At 41.6% G+C, this 21,879-nt stretch overlaps 1 protein-coding gene across 14 annotated transcripts in view; it reads left to right on the top strand.

Annotated features, from left to right (window-relative positions):
* The window catches only part of amph (amphiphysin), a 139,090-nt gene that overhangs the window by 24,401 nt on the left and 92,810 nt on the right, over nucleotides 1-21,879 (top strand). For all 14 annotated transcript variants that reach the window (XM_029641993.2, XM_029642006.2, XM_029642001.2 and 11 more), the window contains exon 2: nucleotides 10,212-10,292. In XM_029641993.2, coding sequence (XP_029497853.1) covers nucleotides 10,212-10,292 — 81 coding nt within the window. The remainder of the gene's footprint in view (nucleotides 1-10,211; nucleotides 10,293-21,879) is intronic.

Genomic DNA, 21,879 nt, shown 5'->3' with positions numbered 1-21,879 from the left:
TTCCCCTCTAGGTTTTGTGCCCAGGGTGTAAACAGAGCTCAGGGACTAATACAGGTAGACCACATAGTAATGGGGTTTGGGTGCTCGTGTTGCCGACTGACTGACACCTTAGCTGGATGAAATAGCCTGGGGTGTTAAAATAATCACCAGCCTCCGTTGGTCAATTGAAATGAGCATTGTCAAGGCTTGCTTGAAATAATCACCAATTAATCACCAATTGCTAGTTAATCTGCAATGTAGGCCTGTTGGTAAAATTGACTAGATAATGAATGCAACTACCTATCCTGACCATATAGTGGTGGCATATTCAATGATTATAACCTTTAAAAGAATGCTCATCAGCTTTTCTGTTTGATTCTTTCCTGAAGATCTTCGTTGGAATTGACCCTTACTTTGTTTTTGTGATTTTATTGAGCAAGGACAGCAGAGGTGGGACCAAGTCACAAGCATGTTTTAAGTCACAAGTTGTCTAAAAGAAAGCCAAGTTTTTTTTTTCTTCAAGTCAAAAAAATAATAATTCTTGTTTAGTCTACAACACATTTTGATTAGCCTATGTAGGCTAATTTTAAAATAGGGACCTTGTAGCAGTCTGTAAGGGCAGGAAATCAGCAGAAGGCAAGGCAGGTTGACATGCTCAGAGTGTACATTTATTTACAGATCTTGGTGATCCAATGGTGAAAGCACCATATAATACAAAATATACAAGTAGATTTACCAAATATACACAGGCAATAGCCCAAAAGAACTAGCCTCTGAATCAGGCTTCACCTGTCCTATTTGAATGGACACAGGTAGAGTGAAAGACTGCACAACCTCCCCTTGAGAAACCAAATCGAATCTGTCTAACAGGAGCTCCAATAGGTACATAAAATAAGCACTTGGCCCCCAGGACCATACAATTACCACAGTAATAATGAATTTTAACAACAAATTCAAAATGCAAGCTTCATAAGTAAATTATCAATTTCAAGCTATTATAAATACCAAAAGACCAGTAGGCCTATGCTAGTAATTGATGCCCCATTGCTGGTGAGCTAGCAAAGTAAACAGTTAGTATTCTTGATCACTGAACTATTTTTGGAGTTACATATATATCCATTATGGCAATCCTCTCTCCCTACAATTGGACATTTTGTGCTGCACCCGATCCTATAGCTCTACTGCCAATCAGCAATCTGTTCGCTAGCTCACCCGACCTGTGTTGATTGATAGTTTGCTGGTCCAATCAGAGGGCAGACTGAGTTTCACTAGCCAATCTGTTGCAGGTTTTTTTTTTTGCAAGGGCTATGCTGCAGCTACTGTCTCTTCCTGCGTGAAAAGTAATCCATGTAGACTCTGTGCCAGAAAATGAGTGACAAAACATGACAAAATCGAGCCATATCATTTCGACATTCTAAAACCTGTCAAGTCATCACTCTCAAGTCAAAGTTGAGTCCAGAGTCTTGAGGCTCCAAGTCAAGTTATTTTCTAAGTCGAGTCCAAGTCATGTGACTCGAGCGAACAACTCTGAACTAGTGTACATATTTCAGATTTGACAGCCAAGGGAGAAGTCATAAAGAGTTATCACAGAACAGGTCATGACTATAGAGTAAAGGCAGTGACACAGAGCATTAGCCTAAACCGGGGACAGGAGGTTGTGATGTTTGTCACATTTGGAAGGATCAGAGAACAACATTACAGAAGAAGTAGAAGAACCCGACTCTGGCAACCCTCTGTTAATAGATTCCCCACCCAAATTCAATAGACATCTGTATGCGAGGGTAATTCAACTATTCCAGGGCTTAGGTACAGCTGGTTGTCTTTCCTACCTAGTTAATTGACCAATTGTCATTGGCAGAAAGCTTTTTGAGGTGAAGTGAAAAAAGGAGGTACCGTTGCAAAACGTTTATCTACTACGCCGTATCTTAACACAGCCCAAGTGTCCATGTTTAGAAGCAAAGAATGAAACCGGATGTGTTTCTGCACTCCAGGACCGTAGTCGAATATGTCCACAGGATGTAGATGCGTTACTTGGTTATTTTCTCCATTATTTGCATGTTCTATTGTTGAGAATGTGATTCTATTGGTGCAGTAGAGTGTTTCAGTGGAGTGACTGACCCGTGAAACAGCTGACGAGCTAAGGGATGTCTGTCTGACGCATCATTCATATTAGCATTTGCTTAATGAACCAACAAAGAACCCTCGCAGTTAAAAACCAAGGATGATTTAACTAGAGTCACATTCTATATTTTTATCTATAACCTTTTGAGATGGAGCATCTTGGCTATGTGTTCCTATATGAGGGTCCTATGTGGAATGTTGCTTATGATTCGATTTGATTATTGTTGGACAGGGTTACAGCCCCAACAATAGACAGACATATGGTATATTACATGCTTGTCAAGTAAGCAGTACTGACTACTGAGTGCTTTATACACAGTAACAGGGGGAGAAAGGGTGCAATATTTGTAAAAACCTGGTTAGACAATACCTAAAGGACGCTAAGGTCCATATAATCTATTTCTTACCATCCTAGGTTTGAGTCAATCGGTTGTGTTGTGATAGGGTAAGGGTGGTGTACAGAAGATAGCCTTATTTGGTAAAATACCAATATCACAGTGCCATCTATTTTGTCACCAAAGCCACATATACTACCCTCCACTGCGACCTGTATGCTCTCGTTCGCTGGGCCTCGCTTCATATTCGTTGCCAAAACCCACTGGCTCCAAGTCATCTAGAAGTCTTTGTTAGGTAAAGCCTCGCCATAACTCAGCTCACTGGTCACCATAGCAGCACCCACCCGTAGCACGCGCTCCAGCTGGTATATTTCACTGGTCACCCCCAAAGCCAATTCCCCCTTTTGGTTGTCTTTCCTTCCAGTTCTCTGCTGCCAATGACTGGAACGAACTGCAAAAGTCACTGAAGCTGGAGACCCATATCTCCCTCACAAACTTTAAGCATCAGCTGTCAGAGCAGCTCACAGATCATTGCACCTGCTCAAAGCCCATCTGTAAACAGCCCACCCAACTACCTCATCCCCATATTGCTATTTTTTGTGCTCCTTTGCACCCCAGTATCTCTACTTGCACATTCATCTTCTGCACATCTATCACTCCCGTGTTTAATTGCTGAATTGCAATTATTTCGCCACTATGGCCTATTTGTTGCCTTACCTCTCTTATCTTACCTCATTTGCACACACTGTACATAGATTTTTCTATTGTGTTATTGACTGTAAGTTTGTTTATTCCATGTGTTGTTGTTTATGTCGCACTGGTTTGCTTTATCTTGGCCAGGTCGCAGATGTAAATGAGAACTTGCTCTCAACTGGCCTACCTGGTTAAATAAAGGTGAAATATAAAAAGTTGCAAAAACCCTCAAGCGCTATGTTGAAACGGGCTCTTATGAGTACTGCCACAGGAAAGGAAGATCCACCTGCTGCAGAGGATAAGTTCATGAGAGTTACCAGCCTCAGAAATTGCAGCCCAAATAAATGCTTCACAGAGTTCAAGTAACGGACACAACTCAACATCAACGGTTCAGAGGAGACTGCGTGAATCAGGCCTTCGAATTGCTGTAAATAAACCACTACTAAAGGACACCAATAAGAAGAAGAGACTTGCTTGGACCGAGAAACACGAGCAATGGACATTAGACCGGTGGAAATCTGTCCTTTTGTCTGATGGGTCCAAATGTGAGATTTTTGGTTCCAACCGCCGTGTCTGTGTGAGACGCAGAAGAAACAAAGTGTCAAACACAACGTAGCAGCCAAGTAGCCGATTATCTATGGTGGTGAAATGGACAGCACTATCCAAGTAGCCTACTATCTATGGTGGTGAAACGGACAGCACTATCCAAGTAGCCTACTATCTATGGTGGTGAAATGGACAGCACTATCCAAGTAGCCTACTATCTATGGTGGTGAAACGGACAGCACTATCCAAGTAGCCGACTATCTATGGTGGTGAAACGGTCAGCACTCTCCAAGTAGCCGACTATCTATGGTGGTGAAACGGTCAGCACTCTCCAAGTAGCCGACTATCTATGGTGGTGAAACGGACAGCACTCTCCAAGTAGCCTACTATCTATGGTGGTGAAACGGTCAGCACTCTCCAAGTAGCCGACTATCTATGGTGGTGAAACGGACAGCACTCTCCAAGTAGCTGACTATCTATGGTGGTGAAACGGACAGCACTCTCCAAGGTGCTAATAAGTTCAAAGCATTTTAGATGTAGTATGCAGTATGCCCACGTACTTGAGTATAGCTGCGGGCTGACACAAGTCCGGATTTCTTATAGCCTTATTATCTAGACATCAATGTACAGCAACATTTTTAGACGACACTGCAGAACACCCACCATATGCATACATACTCAGCTGTGGGGCTTACGAGACCCCAATTTCATACACTTTTCAAGACATCAATGTACAGGAGAACAAATATCGCAATATCGGAATATAACTTCAAATAAAATAAATCAATGTATTTCATGTGATAATATGAAGCACATATTCCGATTACAAACTTGTTCTGTGCTGTGAAACCTCCCACAATGACTCTTCCCCATGTCAAGTCCGTTTAACTCCTGAGAGTCAACTTCTTGCTGAAAGCCATGAGCGGGCATGTGGCTGTGATGGTCAACATTCTAAGGCTGTTCTGAAGACTCTGGCATAGTGTCTATGTTTTTAGTTAATCTTGAGTGTTACCCTGGGTGTCCTCTTTAGCCTTGTCTACAAGGTTTGCTGCCACCAAATGCACCTTGGTTCAGGCATGTTTAAAAACCTCTTTTCTGAGGGCTTTTTGTTGTTGTTATTTTAATGTATTTTTTACTTCTGATGCGTAGGATGTTAATTTATTGTACGTTCCACCCACTCTTTTGCTAGTTTAATCCCTCCAGTTGTTTCCAGACTGAAGCTCACTACCTTTTGGCATGTTGTACAGCCCAACTTCTTCATGTTAAGCCAGGGGTTATACGTTTGCTTGTTCTTGAACTGCAAATTGTACCTCCTCCGAGTACTTAGTTGGTGGATGCACTGCTCCCGGTCTCCCTCTGAGTCTGACTTGCTAGTAGCCTACTAGCTAGTGGAGGTGCTGGTGGTGATTGCTGAACTGTCAGGAGTAGCATTGCCATCAATAACAGTTTGCACCTCACTCCTCTCCTCCGCCACGGACAGCTCGTCCTGGGTTTGATTCACCATCTTTCTCTGGATTTTTGGACTTGAAAAATGTCAAACTCGATTGCCTTTTCTTATACATTTTTTATTTGGCTTTCCCACGATTCAAATTCAAGTAGGGAGACCGATTTATGTAGGGACCTCTTCACTAGCTGACCACCACTACTAAGACCTGTGTCAATATCAGTTACTTACCCCACCAGCCCTCCCCATAACGTCTATGTGCAAATAAGAGAGCAGGTCTGGAACCAGTGTGGCAGGATAGGATGATGACACAGAAGGATCACCACGCTTTTACATGATGGTCTTTCTGGGGGGGGGGGGGGGATAATGAGTAGGCAACTTGATTTAATGCTGATTGCTTTCATTAGAATGTCTACAGTGTAAACAGTGAAATAATGAATAAATCATGCCACGAGGGGTACCGGCAAATAGGTGCCGGAACAAACAAAGTCAAATCTGGGAAGTCTTGTTCCGGCAGGATCTGGCTCAATTAAGCACTGCTGGAATAGTGGGGATGAGAGAGAGAAGAACAAAGCGAACTGTATGACTCATATACAGCAGAGAGGAACTACAGTACCAGTCAAAAGTTAAGACACACCTACTCATTCAAGGGTTTTTCTTTATTTTTTACTATTTTCTAGATTGTAGAATAATAGTGAAGACATCAACACTATGAAATAACACATATGGAATCATCTAGTAACCAAAAAAGTGTTAAACAAATCAAAATATATTTCATATTTGAGATTCCTCAAAGTAGCCACCCTTTGCCTTTGACAGCTCATGAAGCTGGTTGAGAGAATGCCAAGCCAAGAGTGTGCAAGGCAAAGGGTGGCTACTTTGAAGAATCTCAAATATAAAATATATTTTGATTTAACACTATTTTTGGTTACTAGAGAATTCCATATGTTAATTCATAGTTTTGATGTCTTCACTATTATTCTACAATGTAGAAAACAATACAAATAAATTAAAAACCCTGGAATGAGTAGGTGTGTCCAAACCTTTGACTGGTACGGTATGGTTGGCAGTCTGTATTCCTCTACCTTGTTACAGGATGGCAGGTAGCCTAGAGGTGAAGACCATTGGGCCAGTAACCAAATACAGCAGTGGTGTCTGCTTATGTGACATGACTATCTGTGTCATCTCCCTGGTTGTTTGGGAGAGGGGAACATGATACACAGGGAGAGGCGGGGGAGAGGAGGAGGGTGTTTGTCTCTGACAGTCACTCCCCAGGAGGGCGTTCCCTACCATTCGTGTTTCCCCTACCCCCCTGTTGTGGACTCCTCAGTGTGTCATATAGTCCCTCTCATCAGCCCTGAATGCTGATTGGCTGACAGCCGTGGTATATCAGACCGTATACCACAGGTATGACAAAACATTTATTTTTACTGCTCTAATTACATTGATAACCAGTTTATAATCACAATAAGGCACTTCGGGTTTGTGGTATATGGCCAATATACCACGGCTAAGGGCTGTATCCAGGCACTCCAGGCACTCTGTGTTATCCTTGGTTGTTTTTTCGGTGTTCATCAAAATAAAGAAAGATGTACACTTACCACGCTGCAACAACGGACGTGACAGACAGTTTGCACATTCGGATTGAAATTATTATTAATTAACATCATCAGCTATTTTTTATTTCTTTGCCCATGACAGAAGTACATTTCGCCACCCCAGTCATTTTCCACACAATTTCATCAATCAATACTTCTGTCACCACTTACTAATGAGATACAAGTTTCAAGTATACTTACCATAATGAATTACTTACATACAACGTTCGCACTCCCGACGCCCCTCAGACGAAAACCTAAAGAGGCCTGAGGTGGGAAGTGGGAAGAGCGTCTACTCTATGGTCATTATAACCTAGATAGCTGATTTTAGTTCATAGGTTTGGTCAATAGAGATGGCAAATAACTAGCAAGAAATAACTAAACAAGAAATGATAAACTGTCTAGAAAAGAGACCAGCATTAACAGTTCTAAATACATTTGAAAAAGGATGAAAAACACAGAGGCCAACAAATGCAATCAATATTAGCAAACCTTTAGCTGACAGTAATACCCAGAATTGAGAATGCAAGAGGAAAAATAATATAGTGTCACGGATCCCTCCGGAACTTTCATTACGCACACCTGTCCCCTCTTCCCACTGATTAGTACTTGTATCAGTGTGCCCTTTGGTTTCCATTGGGGTGTCCTTTATTGGTGTGTGTGAGTACCTGTGCTGTGTGTTTAGGCTTTCGTGTCGTTTCCTCAGATGATTACTGGTCTCGTCCCGACTCATTTATGCCAACGTGACAATATCGAGGATGGAATATATCATGTATCCTCTCCAGATGAACTCCTTCCCTTCATCTTAATTAATTCACTCGAGACAATCAATATCAATATCCCAATATTAACTACAATACCCCAAATTATGAATAACGCATGATAAATATAGAAAAGGATAGAAAAGACTTATAAAAGTATCCCCTCTAAAATGGTTTTCCCTTAAGATTAAATATACCATTAAATATATACAATCAATTTCAGCAGAACAATACCTGTGATATCCATCCAATAGGGAAACAAAACAACAACTGCAACATGTAGAATATAACGGTATATTCTCTCAAAATGAATGCTTCCCTTCAGATTAATTAAATCAATGATGGTCAAATGGCCTAGGCCATGACCCTGACAAAAATGATAAATCATCAGTCCGATTTCATTCAGAATATGCACAAACAGAATGAGCAATTTGTTTAGCAGAAAGGTGGAAAATAAATAGTCCATCGCAGATAGCCAAAGGAGATAGTCCATAGGCCTATATCGCTTTAACTCCGTTCGGATTGTCAAATCACGTCAATCATTTCAGATTATGTTGAGTTGTCAATCATTTCAGATTATGTTGAATAGTCAATCATTTCAGATTATGTTGAATAGTCAATCATTTCAGATTATGTCGAGTTGTCAACCATTTCAGATTATGTCGAGTTGTCAACCATTTCAGATTATGTCGAGTTGTCAACCATTTCAGATTATGTCGTTGTCAACCATTTCAGATTATGTCGAGTTGTCAACCATTTCAGATTATGTCGAGTTGTCAACCATTTCAGATTATGTCGAGTTGTCAATCATTTCTATTCTCCTGTCATGAAAGCATGCACATTTTGTATTTGCACACAGGCCTACATTATACATTTGCGCAACCTATCAAACCCTATTTTCAGATTGTGTGAATTAAAACTGCTTTCACACTACACGATATTCGTCACAAATGTTATGATCATGCTCTGAAAGTTTGTACAGGCTCTCGATGGTCATACAGGCTTGAGGAACTAAATGAAAACAAACTTCATATTGATTATCTCCGATGCACATTCTAGAAATGTCTGACATCCTTGGTTCCAGTAAATGGTTAGTAAACATGAAAGCAAATTTGATCATAGAAATCAAGTGTAGTGTAGCGTGAAAGGTTATACGATTATAGGAATTATACAATTGTGTAGTGTGAACGGAGCTTTGGGAATGCCTGGGAACAGTTGATGTCATTCAAGAGTGGAGAATCCTATTGAAAACGCTATTTAGTTTTCCTTTATTCACACATGATTACATTTTTCTGAAGTATAACAAGGCAGCAGAAACACAATATATACAAAAATGTGGACACCCCTTCAAATGAGTGGATTCTGATATTTTAACCACATCCGTTGCTGACCAGTGTATAAAATCGAGCACACTGCCATGCAATCTCCATAGACAACATTGGCAGTAGAATGGCCTTACTGAAGAGCTCAGTCACTTTCAACGTGGCACCGTCAAAGGATGCCACCTTTCCAACAAGTCAGTTCATCAAATTTCTGCCCTGCTAGAGCTGTCCCTTGGAAACCGCTGGGAGCAACGGTGGCTCAGTTGTGAAGCGGTAGGCCACACAAGCTCACAGAACGGGACCGCCGAGTGCTGAAACATAAAGAAAAGGTTTGTCGAGATGGGTGTGAAAGAACTTGACTGGCCTGCACAGAGCCCTGACCTCAACCCCATCAAACACCTTTGGGATGAATTGGAATGCCAAGTGCCCGATCTCACTAATGCTCCTGTGGCTGAATTGAAGCCACTCCCTGCAGCAATGTTCCAACATCTAGTAGAAAGCCTTCCCAGAAGAGTGGAGGCTGTTATGGCAGCAAAGGGGGGATCATGATTTTGGAATGAGATGTTTGACGAGCTGGTGTCCACATACTTTTGGTCATATAGTGTATATTTTGAAAATGCTCTACTCATTAGCAACCAGTACTCAGTACCCAGTTCAACTAGAATACAATTCAGTTGGCATTCAATCTAGTCTGTAATTTGCTGCCTTCTGTTGTTTTTTTATTGCCTTTATTTTATTGTTGTGCTATTGTTGTTGTTGTTGCGATTTTAAATGCAACTTAAATGAAATGTGATTATAAATAGATGAGTGTGTACTAAACTCCGGGGTGGAGTTTCCCCTAATGCAGATCAAGGATCAGCTTCTCCTCCCCCAATTCGAGCATTTAAAATCCCAGTGCAGTCAGAAACATGATTTTCCTATGTTTTACATATATTTCCACACTGAGGTAGGAATATTATTTTGAAATTGTGAAAATAATGATAATGTCCTTTTAGTGTAAGAGCTGTTTGAAACGACTGCCTGACATTTCAGCCTGTTTTGGTGGGATGTAGTTTTGGCCTACCTGGTGACATCACCAGGCGGTATAAGTTAGTAGACCAATAACAGAGTTTCAAACCTCTCTGCCAATAACAGCTAGTTTTCGGGTTACATGTGGCTTGTCCAAATAAGTCCCTCGCTAAGTCCACTCCCAGACAGTCTTAGCAAAATTCTTGCTTGAGAAATGGCTCTTTGCTAAGAAGCTATTTTTGTTCATTTTTGACCATTTGTATCACAGTAAGGTACTTAATTGTTACTCATAAATTATTTGATATTGAGGTATAAATTACTGCATTGGACCTTTAACTAATAATGGCTAATTGATGCTTATTTCACAGACTGTCTCTAAACATCTTGTGTTATTTTGGTTCCAGGTACTGCAGAAACTGGGAAAGGCGGATGAGACGAAAGATGACCATTTTGATCAAGCCGTCCAGAACTTCAAGCGACAGGAGGTGAGGAAGGCCAATGTCTTTTTTCGATCATATTATATTACATATTTTTGTCAGTTACCATCTCAGTGGCCTTTTGTTTAGAGTGTCCACCCTGAGATTGGGAGTTTGATCCCCGGTCCAGTTCTCCCAGACTCTCAAAATGGGACCTGATGTTTCTCTGATTGCATACAAATTAAAAGCAATATTATGATGCCTGGTGAACGGATTCCTTCTCCAGACATGTATTTGGACAGCAGATGGAGCCCTACCACATAAAAAGTGCCCTTTTAACTAATTACTTTATATGAAATGTGTTTCTCTTTTCTCTCTTGTAACTTTAAATATAACAAACTGCCCATCCCATCAAACTAGATCATTTCTCATAAACATCATTTGGCTACAGGATCACTGATTTGAGATCAAATGTTTTATATGAGGCAAAAGTACAGAATTTCACCTTTTATTTGAAGGTACAGTACCAGTCAAAAGTTTGGACACACCTACTCATTCAAGGGTTTCTCTTTATTTTTTTGACTATTTTCTACATTGTAGAATAACCCTAAATCCGTAAACATGGGCACCCTCATAGATATCATCCTGACCAACTTGCCCTAGTAAATACACCTTTTCTGTCTTCAACCAGGATCTCAGCAATCACTGCCTCATTGCCTGCATCAGTTATGGGTCCGCGGTCAAACGACCACCCCTCATCACTATCAAACGCTCCCTAAAACACTTCAGCGAACAGGCCTTTCTAATCGACCTGGCCCGGGTATCCTGGAAGGATATTGACCTCATCCCGTCAGTAGAGGATGCCTGGTTGCTCTTTAAAATTGCTTTCCTCTCCATCTTAAATCACCATGCCCCATTCAAAAAATGGAGAACTAAGAACAGATATAGCCCTTGGTTCACCCCAGACTTGACTGCCTTTGACCAGCACAAAAACATCCTGTGGCGTACTGCATTAGCATCGAATAGCCCCCGCGATATGCAACTTTTCAGGGAAGTCAGGAACCAATATACTCAGTCAGTTAGGAAAGTTAAGGCTAGCTTTTTCAAACAGACATTTGAATCCTGTAGCACTAATTCCAAAAAGGGACACTACACTGTAAAGTCCGTGGAGAATAAGAACACCTCCTCCCAGCTGCTCACTGCACTGAGGCTAGGAAACACTGTCACCACCAATAAATCTATGATGATCGATCATTTCAATAGGCATTTTTCTACCGCTGGCCATGCTTTCCACCTGGCTACCCCGACCTCTCCCCGACCAACAGATCTGCACCCCCCGCAGATACTTGCCCAAGTCCCCCCCGCTTCTCCTTCACCCACATGTTCTGAAAGAGCGCTAAAATCTTGATCCCTACAAAGCAGCTGGGCTAGACAATCTGGAACCTCTTTGTAAAATTATCCGCCGAATTTGTTGCAACCCCTATTACTAGCCTGTTCAACCTCTCTTTCGTATCATCTGAGATCCCCAAAGATTGGAAAGCTACCGTGGTCATCCCCCTCTTCAAAATGCGGAGACACTCTAGACCAAACTGTTATAGACCTATATCCATCCTGCCTTGGCTTTCTAAAATATTCGAAAGCCAAGTCAACAAACAGATCACCGACCATTTCGAATCCCACCGTACCTTCTCCTCTATGCAATCTGGTTTCCGAGCTGGTCATGGGTGCACCTCAGCCATGCTCCAGGTCCTAAACGATATCATAACCACCATCGATAAGAGACAGTACTGTGCAGCCGTCTTCATGGACCTGTCAATCACCTCACTCTTATTGGCAGACTCAATAGCCTTGGTTTCTCAAATTACTGCCTTGCCTGGTTCACCAACTACTTCTCACATAGAGTTCAGTGTGTCAAATCAGAGAGCCTGTTGTCCGGACCTCTGGCAATCTCTATGGGGGTGCCACAGGGTTAAATTCTCAGGCCAACTCTTTTCTCTGTATACATCAATGATGTCGCTCTTGCTGCTGGTGATTCTCTGATCCACCTCTACGCAGACGACACCATTCTGTATACATCTGGCCCTTTGGACACTGCGTTAACAAACCTCCAAACGAGCTTCAATGCCAAACAAAACTCCCTCCGTGGCCTCCAACTGCTCTTAAATGCTAGTAAAACTAAATGCATGCTCTTGAACCGATTGCTACCCGCACCCAACCACCCGACTAGCATCACTACTCTGGACGGTTCTGACTTAGAATATGAGGACAACTACAAATACCTAGGTGTCTGGTTAGACTGTAAACTCTCCTTCCAGACTCACACTAAGCATCTCCAATCCAAAATTAAATCTAGAATCAGCTTCCTATTTCACAACAAAGCCTCCTTCACCCATGCTGCCGAACATACCCTCGTAAAACTGACTATCCTACTGATCGATGTCATTTACAAAATAGCTTCCAATACCCTACTCAACAAATTGGATGTAGTCTATCACAGTGCCATCCGCTTTGTCACCAAAGCCCCATATACTACCCACCACTGCGACCTGTATGCTCTCGTTGGCTGGCCCTCGCTACATACTCGTTGCCAAACCCACTGGCTCCAAGTCATCTATAACTCTTTACTAGGTAAAGCCCCGCCTTATCTCAGCTCACTGATCACCATAGTAACACCCACCCGTAGCACACGCTCCAGCTGGTATATTTCACTGGTCATCCCCAAAGCCAACACCTCTTTTAGCTGCCTTTCCTTCCAGTTCTCTGCAGCCAATGACTGGAACGAATTGCAAAAATCACTGAAGCTGGAGACTTAGAGAAGGAGATATATCTTTAAGCATCAGCTGTCAGAGTATCTTACCGATCACTGTACCTGTACACAGCCCATCTGTAAATAGCCCACCCAACTACCTCACCCCCATATTGTTATTTATTATTGCTCTTTTACACCACAGTATCTCTACTTGCACATCATCCTCTGCACATCGATCACTCCAGTGTTAATGATAAATCGTAATTGTTTCACCACTATGGCCTATTTATTCCCTTACCTCCCTAATCTTGCTACATTTGCGCACACTGTACATAGATTTTTCTATTGTGTTATTGACTGTAAGTTTGTTTACCCCATGTGTAACTCTGTGTTGTTGTTTTTGCTTTATATAAATGCCTTTATTAGTATGGCACGTTCAATAGAAACAGTTTTTTTTAAACTGACGCGTTACAGCTGCAGGGCCTTCGTCAGGGAGTACAAAAAAAAGGAATACAATGTCCTCTTTTGAACAGCTTTTCCAATTATCCCTAATTGGAAGAGGGAATGGTCACAAAATTGATTGGACACACCTAGTAAGCAATACTACACTAGAACACAGCAAATATGAACAACAACAGTCTAAAAATAGCTGACGGCAATTGAGCAAAATGTCCACTAGATGACAGCAAATGGACCTATCACGACCCTACAGGAAGGGTGAGAAATCCATGTCTCCATTTAAACCAGGGTATTTAGTGGCCTGTAGTTTGTAAATCCATATCTCCATTTAAACCAGGGTATTTAGTGGCCTGTAGTTTGTAAATCCATATCTTTATTTAAACCAGGGTACTTAGTGGCCTGTAGTTTGTAAATCCATATCTTCATTTAAACCAGGGTATGTAGTGGCCTGTAGTTTGTAAATCCATATCTTCATTTAAACCAGGGTATTTAGTGGCCTGTAGTTTGTAAATCCATATCTTTATTTAAACCAGGGTACTTAGTGGCCTGTAGTTTGTAAATCCATATCCCCATTTAAACCAGGGTATTTAGTGGCCTGTAGTTTGTAAATCCATATCTTCATTTAAACCAGGGTATTTAGTGGCCTGTAGTTTGTAAATCCATATCCCCATTTAAACCAGGGTATTTAGTGGCCTGTAGTTTGTAAATCCATATCTTCATTTAAACCAGGGTATTTAGTGGCCTGTAGTTTGTAAATCCATATCCCCGTTTAAACCAGGGTATTTAGTGGCCTGTAGTTTGTAAATCCATATCTTTATTTAAACCAGGGTACTTAGTGGCCTGTAGTTTGTAAATCCATATCTTCATTTAAACCAGGGTATTTAGTGGCCTGCAGTTTGTAAATCCATATCTTCATTTAAACCAGGGTACTTAGTGGCCTGTAGTTTGTAAATCCATATCTTTTTTTAAACCTGGGTATTTAGTGGCCTCTAGTTTGTAAATCCATATCTTTATTTAAACCAGGGTACTTAGTGGCCTGTAGTTTGTAAATCCATATGTTCATTTATACCAGGGTATTTAGTGGCCTGTAGTTTGTAAATCCATATCTTCATTTAAACCAGGGTATTTAGTGGCCTGTAGTTTGTAAATCCATATCTTCATTTAAACCAGGGTATTTAGTGGCCTGTAGTTTGTAAATCCAAAATCCTTCCCTTTGGTTTAACTGTTTAAGACTGTCCCCTTTTCTAATAGAGGCCAGAATATGATCAATACCCATAGCTTGTAGGGAGGCAGGGTTGCCATGGTGTAGTGCCTTGCCATGGGGTATCTTCATTGCCTAGACTGTTGTTGTTCATGTTTTGCTGTGTTCTAGTGTACTATGGAATATATTTATTTCTTATTCTTGACACTTCTCCCAGTCATATTTAAGGTTAGAACTACCTTTCTAAGTGTTCTGATACTTCTAGCTTGGAGTTTAATTTTTTGATAACATAGCTACAGTATTTCACCTTTTAATGTGTATAGTATTGTTTACTAGGTGTGTCCAATCAATTTTGTAACCACTCCCTCTTCAAATTAGGGCTAATTGGAAAAGCTGTTAAAAAGAGGACATTGTACTCCCTGACGAAGGCCCTGCAGCCGAAACGAGTCGGTTTAAATAAAAACATTGTTTCTATTGAACGTGCCATACTAATAAAGGCATTTTAACTCATTATATGAAGAGTGCCTTGGTCCTCCTTTCTTTTTGATTATATATTTCATCTATTTTGAATGTGGAATAAGTCAAGGGGTATGAATACTTTCTGAAGGCACTATATGTCCTGTAAGGACATATAGATTTGGGGTAAGGCCTTGCGACAGACTAGTGTCCTCCTGTCCAGGACATAGCTGCCTCACGCTGCAGAAACAGGAGATAAACTCCTGCCCTATGGGCCATTTGGCTTGGACAGGGCTTACTTACTAATGCAACATTGTTAATCAAATTATGGCTCAGTTAGTTGGAGCATGGTCCAGTACTTGCAACATCAGGGTTGTGAATTTGATTCCAACATTGGTCATATGTATTCCAGACTCTGACATTGCTCGTTCTGATATTTATTTTAATTTTGGGGGAATTTGTGTGTATTGTCTTGTACTGTTAGGTATTACTACACTGTTGGAGATAGAAACATAAGCATTTCTTTGCACCTGTGATAACATCTGCAAAATATGTGTACTTGACCATTAAAATGTGATTTGATTTGAATAGCAACGGAGTACATTTTAACTCTGTTGCTTTGGATTAGGTTCACGTAATCAATTTATCATATTACCATTACTATAATATCATTAAGGTATTGATATATTATTATAACACAATAATAATTATAACTTTATTTCTATAGCATATAACCGTTCAAATCGCTTTATGCCCAAGAAAACAGAGAAATATCACAATGTACAACAGACATTGCAAAGACTGTACACAGTGAAACCTGCAAGCAGATAAAACAGAAGAAGTATTTAGTCAATTAAAATCAATTAATATGGTCTAGATTACTGCTGCAATCCTATTGTGTGACATGAGTAGTGTGAAAGGCTTACTCCCACACGCACACACACACACACACACACACACACACACACACGTGTTCAAGACATGGCATGAATTTCTGGTGGTGAAATCACCAGACCTCATTTTGTGGCAGTGTGTGGCGGCCTTTATCAATAGCAACGCTATGCTTACTGAGTCTGTACATAGTCAAAGATTTCCTTCATTTTGGGTCAGTCACGATGGTCAGGTATTCTGCCACTGTGTACTCTCTGTTTAGGGCCAAATAGCATTCTTGTTTGCTCTGCTTTTTTGTAAATTCTTTCCAATGTGTCAAGTAATTATCTTTTTGTTTTCTCATGATATGGTTGGGTCTAATTATGTTGCTGGTCTGTTTGTGAATAGAGCCCCAGGACCAGCTTGCTTAGGGGACTCTTTTCCAGGTTTATTTCTCTGTAGGTGATGGCTTTCTTATGGAAGGTTTGGGAATCGCTTCCTTTTAGGTGGTTGTAGAATTTAACGGCTCTTTTCTGGATTTTGATAATTAGCGGATACTGGCCTAATTCTGCTCTGCATGCATTATTTGGTGTTTTACGTTGCACACAGGATATTTTTGCAGAATTCTGCAATCAGAGTCTCAATTTGGTGTTTGTCCCATTTTGTGAATTCTTGGTTGGTGAGCGGATGGGTTCTATAACTGATTCAAGTATTTTTAGCCAGATGTGGTATGTGGAATTCTATGTTCCCTTTAATGGCATAGAAGGCCCTTCTTACCTTGTCGCTCAGATCGTTCACAGCTTTGTGGAAGTTACCTGTGGCGCTGATGTTTTGGCCGAGGTATGTATCGTTTTTTTGTGTGCTCTAGGGCAACGATGTCTAGATGGAATTTGTACTCGTGGTCCTGGCAACTGAACCTTTTTTGGAACACCATTATTTTTGTCATACTGAGATTTACTGTCAGGGCCCAGGTCTGATAGAATCTCTGAAGAAGATCTAGGTGCTGCTGTAGGCCCTCCTTGGGTGGTGACAGAAGCACCAGATCATCAGCAAACAGTAGACATTTGACTTCAGATTCTAGTAGAGTGAGGCCGGGTGCAGACTGTTCTAGTGCCCTCGCCAATTCGTTGATATACAGTTGATGTCGGAAGTTTACATACACTTAGGTTGGAGTCATTAAAACTAGTTTTTTAACCACTCCACAAATGCCTTGTTAACAATCTATAGTTTTGGCAAGTCGTTTCCAACAATTGTTTATAGACAGATTATTTCACTGTATCATCATTCCAGTGGGTCAGAAGTTTACATACACTAAGTTGACTGTGCCTTTAAACAGCTTGGAAAATTCCAGAAAACGATGTCATGGCTTTAGAAGCTTCTGATAGGCTAATTGACATCATTTGAGTCTATTGGAGGTGTACCTGTGGATGTATTTCAAGGCCGACCTTCAAACTCAGTGCCTCTTTGCTTGACATCATTGGAAAATCTAAAGAAATCAGCCAAGACCTCAGAAAAACAATTGTAGACCTCCAGAAGAAAAGTGCAAATCAATCCTAGAACAGCAGCAAAGGACCTTGTGAAGATGCTGGAGGAAACATGTACAAAAGTATCTATATCCACAGTAAAACGAGTCCTACAGTGGGGCAAAAAAAGTATTTAGTCAGCCACCAACTGTGCAAGTTCTCCCACTTAAAAAGACGAGAGAGGCCTGTAATTTATCATAGGTACACTTGTACTATGACAGACAAAATGATGTTAACCATGTTTGGATGAAAAAGGGGGAGGCTTGCAAGCCGAAGAACACCATCCCAACTGTGAACCAACCATCCAACCGTGAAGCACGGGGGTGGCAGCATCATGTTGTGGGGGTGCTTTGCTGCAGGATGTCACAATCATTATAAGGAGTGGACCAAGATGCAGCGTGGTATATTTCCATCCTTTTATTTGGAAGAGAAAACTTAAAGCACAAAAACAATAAATCTAATGAACTAAACGTGACGCTACATGCAGTGCAGAAAGCAACTACACACAAACATAGTCAAGATCCCACAAATCACAATGGGGAAATGGCTACCTAAATATGATCCCCAATAAGAGACAATGATATACAGCTGCCTCTGATTGGGAACCATACTAGACCAACACAGAAATAGAATTCACCGAGACAACCCACCCTTAATCACACCCCGACCTAACCAACATAGAGAATAAATGCTCTCTGGTCAGTGTGTGACACAGGAGGGAATGGTGCACTTCACAAAATAGATGGCATCATGAGGGAGGGAAAATTATATGGATATATTGACGCAACATCTCAAGACATTAGTCAGGAAGTGAAATCTTGGTCGCAAATTGGTCTTCCAAATGGTCATAATTCCAAAGGTGTGGCAAAATGGCTTAAGGACAACAAAGTCAAGACATTGGAGTGGCCATCACAAAGCCCTGACCTCAATCCTACAGAAAATTTGTGGGCAGAACTGAAAAAGTGTGTGCGAGCAAGGAGGCCTACAAACCTGACTCAGTTACACCATCTCTGTCAGGAGGAATGGGCCAAAATTCACCCAATTTATTGTGGGAAGCTTTTGGAAGGCTACCCGAAATGTTTGACCCAAATTAAACAATTTAAAGGTAATGCTACCAAATACTAATTGAGGGTAGAAATAAAAGCTGAAATAAATCACTCTCTACTATTATTCTAACATTTCACATTCTTAAAATAAAGTGGTGATCCAAAGACAGAGAATTTTTACTAGGATTAAAGTTCAGGAATTGTGAAAAACGGAGTTTAAATGTATTTGGGTAAGGTGTATGTAAACTTCCGACTTCAACTGTATATGTTGAAGAAGGTGGGGCTTAAGCTGCATCCTTGTCTCACCCCCCAGCCCTGTGGAAAGAAATGTGTGTGTTTTTTTGCCAATTTTGTGTACATGGTTTTGATAATGTCTTATGTTTTTCCCCCAATCCCACTCTCCATCAATTTGTATAGCGGGCCCTCATACCGAGTCGAAAGCTTTTTTGAAATCACAAAGCTCACTCTCTGTCTCCCCACCTGTCCCATATAATCCCGATTAGAGTGCTTAATAACACCAGGGTGGTTTTACATAGTAAACTGGCCTCCCTTACTCTTTCCCCCTTTCTCCTCCTCCCTTTTGCTCTTCCCTCTTTTCCTCTCCCTCACTGCTCTCTATTTCCACTCTCTACATTTGCCTCTTTTAAATCTCTCCCTGTGAACATTTAATGTTAAACATTCGTTAAAGGGGTGTCCCTATCTATGCCTTAACTCTGTCCCATCCATCTGTCCACTCCCAGTTCCTCCTCTCCACTGTGATAAATTGTAGCGCTCGTTGCATTCTGATGCAATTCCGAATACTGATGACACTGGTAGACCTGAGCAGTAGATCAAAATTGCAGCTGGAGAATTTAGCTGTATCTCTCTGCTGTGTAGGATACAGCCATAGCCAAAAGTGACATTTAGTGGTTAATTTGTGTCAGTTTAGACCCGAATGGTAAATATCCATAGGTTGCTGTGATGGGTTTTTCAGAGAGAGACTGTGTGTGTGTGTGTGTGTGTGTGTGTGTGCACACATGCATATATCACATCTTATTTATTATGCATGTGTAATGAGTTAAGAATGTACCGTAAGCTCACTCCACAGCTAGCTTGAAATTTTGCCAATGGAGTCATCCAAGAGGTACATTTTGTATGGCTCAATTGGTTTGCACATTGTTTTGTGAAGCAGAGGATCACTGGTTCGAGCCCAGTATGGGTCAGTCGGCCAGTGGAGGAAGCTAAGCTGTTAGCAGCACACTAACCCCCGTTACACGTGTGTGTGTGTGTGTGTGTCTGTGTTGGGGTGTGCATAGCAAGATTACCTACTTATGCACTCTCTAGTGTGTGTATGCAAATTAAGCGGCAGCAGTCCAGAGGGGAGATACTAGGTGCTAAATTCCCAGCTCCCCCGTAGTAGTCTGAGATTGATTCACTCTGCTGTGCAAAAGCATCATGAATCAGCCCTGGCATTACATCAGCTGGTACCACCACCACCACTTTGCTAGGAACAGGGTGAAGTTTTGCATTTCCCCACTAATGGTTAAGGTTAGGGGCAGGAGAAGCTGATCCTAGATCTGTACCTAGGAGAAACTTCACACGTGAGCGCTGTGTCAAACTGGAGGGCTGGCACTACAGCGGCTTTGTACCGACACATCTGCTGTTGCTAACGCTACACCAGCCAGGTTTTGCAAAGACCACACACGGACCACGCCGTGCTAACAAGGCAGCGGTCCAAACCCCCGAAAATGTGTCAGACGGGGAATACCAAGCTGTGAATTCAATACAGAATGTTTTAAAATACGAGGGTGAGCTACAACAAGGGAGGCTGATACCAGAGAACGGTTCAAGTAAATACGAGGGTGAGCTTACCAAATTCAATAAGTGTCAAATGGGAACAAATGGCATGCAAAGCAAGGAAGGCTACCCTGCCGCCCCAAATGGGAACCACTAGGCTACCCTGCCGCCCCAAATGGGAAGCACTAGGCTACCCTGCCGCCCCAAATGGGAACCGAACCACTAGGCTACCCTGCCGCCCCAAATGGGAACCACTAGGCTACCCTGCCGCCCCAAATGGGAACCACTAGGCTACCCTGCCACCCCAAATGGGAACCACTAGGCTACCCTGCCGCCCCAAATGGGAACCACTAGGCTACCCTGCCGCCCCAAATGGGAACAACTAGGCTACCCTGCCGCCCCAAATGGGAACCACTAGGCTACCCTGCCACCCCAAATGGGAACCACTAGGCTACCCTGCCGCCCCAAATGGGAACCACTAGGCTACCCTGCCGCCCCAAATGGGAACAAATGACATGCAAAGCAAGGAAGGCTGAAGTCTTAACCCCAAAATGTATGGTTAATAGCACTCAAAGCTATGTAGAGCACACAACATGTGTGATACAGTGACAGTATGCAAATATTTCAAGGATTGTAATAGCCAAACCTAAATGCCATGCAAAGCTAGGAAAAGCTATCATCTAGAAGTCATAATGGCAAATCCCAGGCAAATCTCAGATGGCTTGAAAAGCACTGTACAACTAAATGACATTCATATTAAGTTATATTACTACACTACAAGGATTACTACACTACAAGGACTAGTGATTCAATATTTCTTACTGTATCTGGTTATACCCACAGGGTCCCGATCCCAACCTGTCAATATCCGACACATGTTCAAACATAACACAAACATAAGTTCAAAGTTTGTATAACATTACATTTGCAGAATGAGAGCAAGCTCTTTCTGAAATACATGACATTTACAAGCCTCCAGCTCCACTGATGTAATCATGATGATATGCTATGCCACGCAAAGTCTGAATGAGAAAAAAGCTATGGGACACTGTTGTCTTCATAAAATATCATTAACCCCCTTACTCCCATAGCACTGCATCAATTGTACAAGCAGTGCTGTCATTTCAGGACCATGGACAAAATGTTTGTGTGTAGGCATGAGCAGCCCTCAACTGGCCATCCCCTGTCCATGGTCCCAAAATTACAGCATTACTTACCTACCATGGCCATAATGGAATGTTTGCAATCAGTTCTTCCAAAATGTTCAGCTAGGTAAAATCATTATGCACCTCCTTTAAAATACATTTACAGAACTAAACATTAATAAACAAATGGAATGATGGCTTATTGTTTTCTGAGACAAATCGATTTTCAGCCTCAGCCCCTGACGCTAAATCAAACTGAAAGATTGCTTATCTTTGCGACTGGTTTGAGATCAGTCTTGGGAGTAAATGTATGATGCCATTTGGTACAGCCTATTACTTCTGGAAGGATGTGTGACATTTTACATTATGTTACCATTAGTTTCGTTACACAACTTGTGTGATGCATGTGGGTAGCTGTTCTTCCAGTAAAG

The sequence above is a fragment of the Oncorhynchus nerka genome, linkage group LG9b, assembly GCF_034236695.1.
Source record: "Oncorhynchus nerka isolate Pitt River linkage group LG9b, Oner_Uvic_2.0, whole genome shotgun sequence".
Classification (NCBI taxonomy): domain Eukaryota; kingdom Metazoa; phylum Chordata; class Actinopteri; order Salmoniformes; family Salmonidae; genus Oncorhynchus; species Oncorhynchus nerka.
Note: the sequence above shows the minus strand (reverse complement) of the source record. Positions and strands in the feature narration are given on the sequence as shown.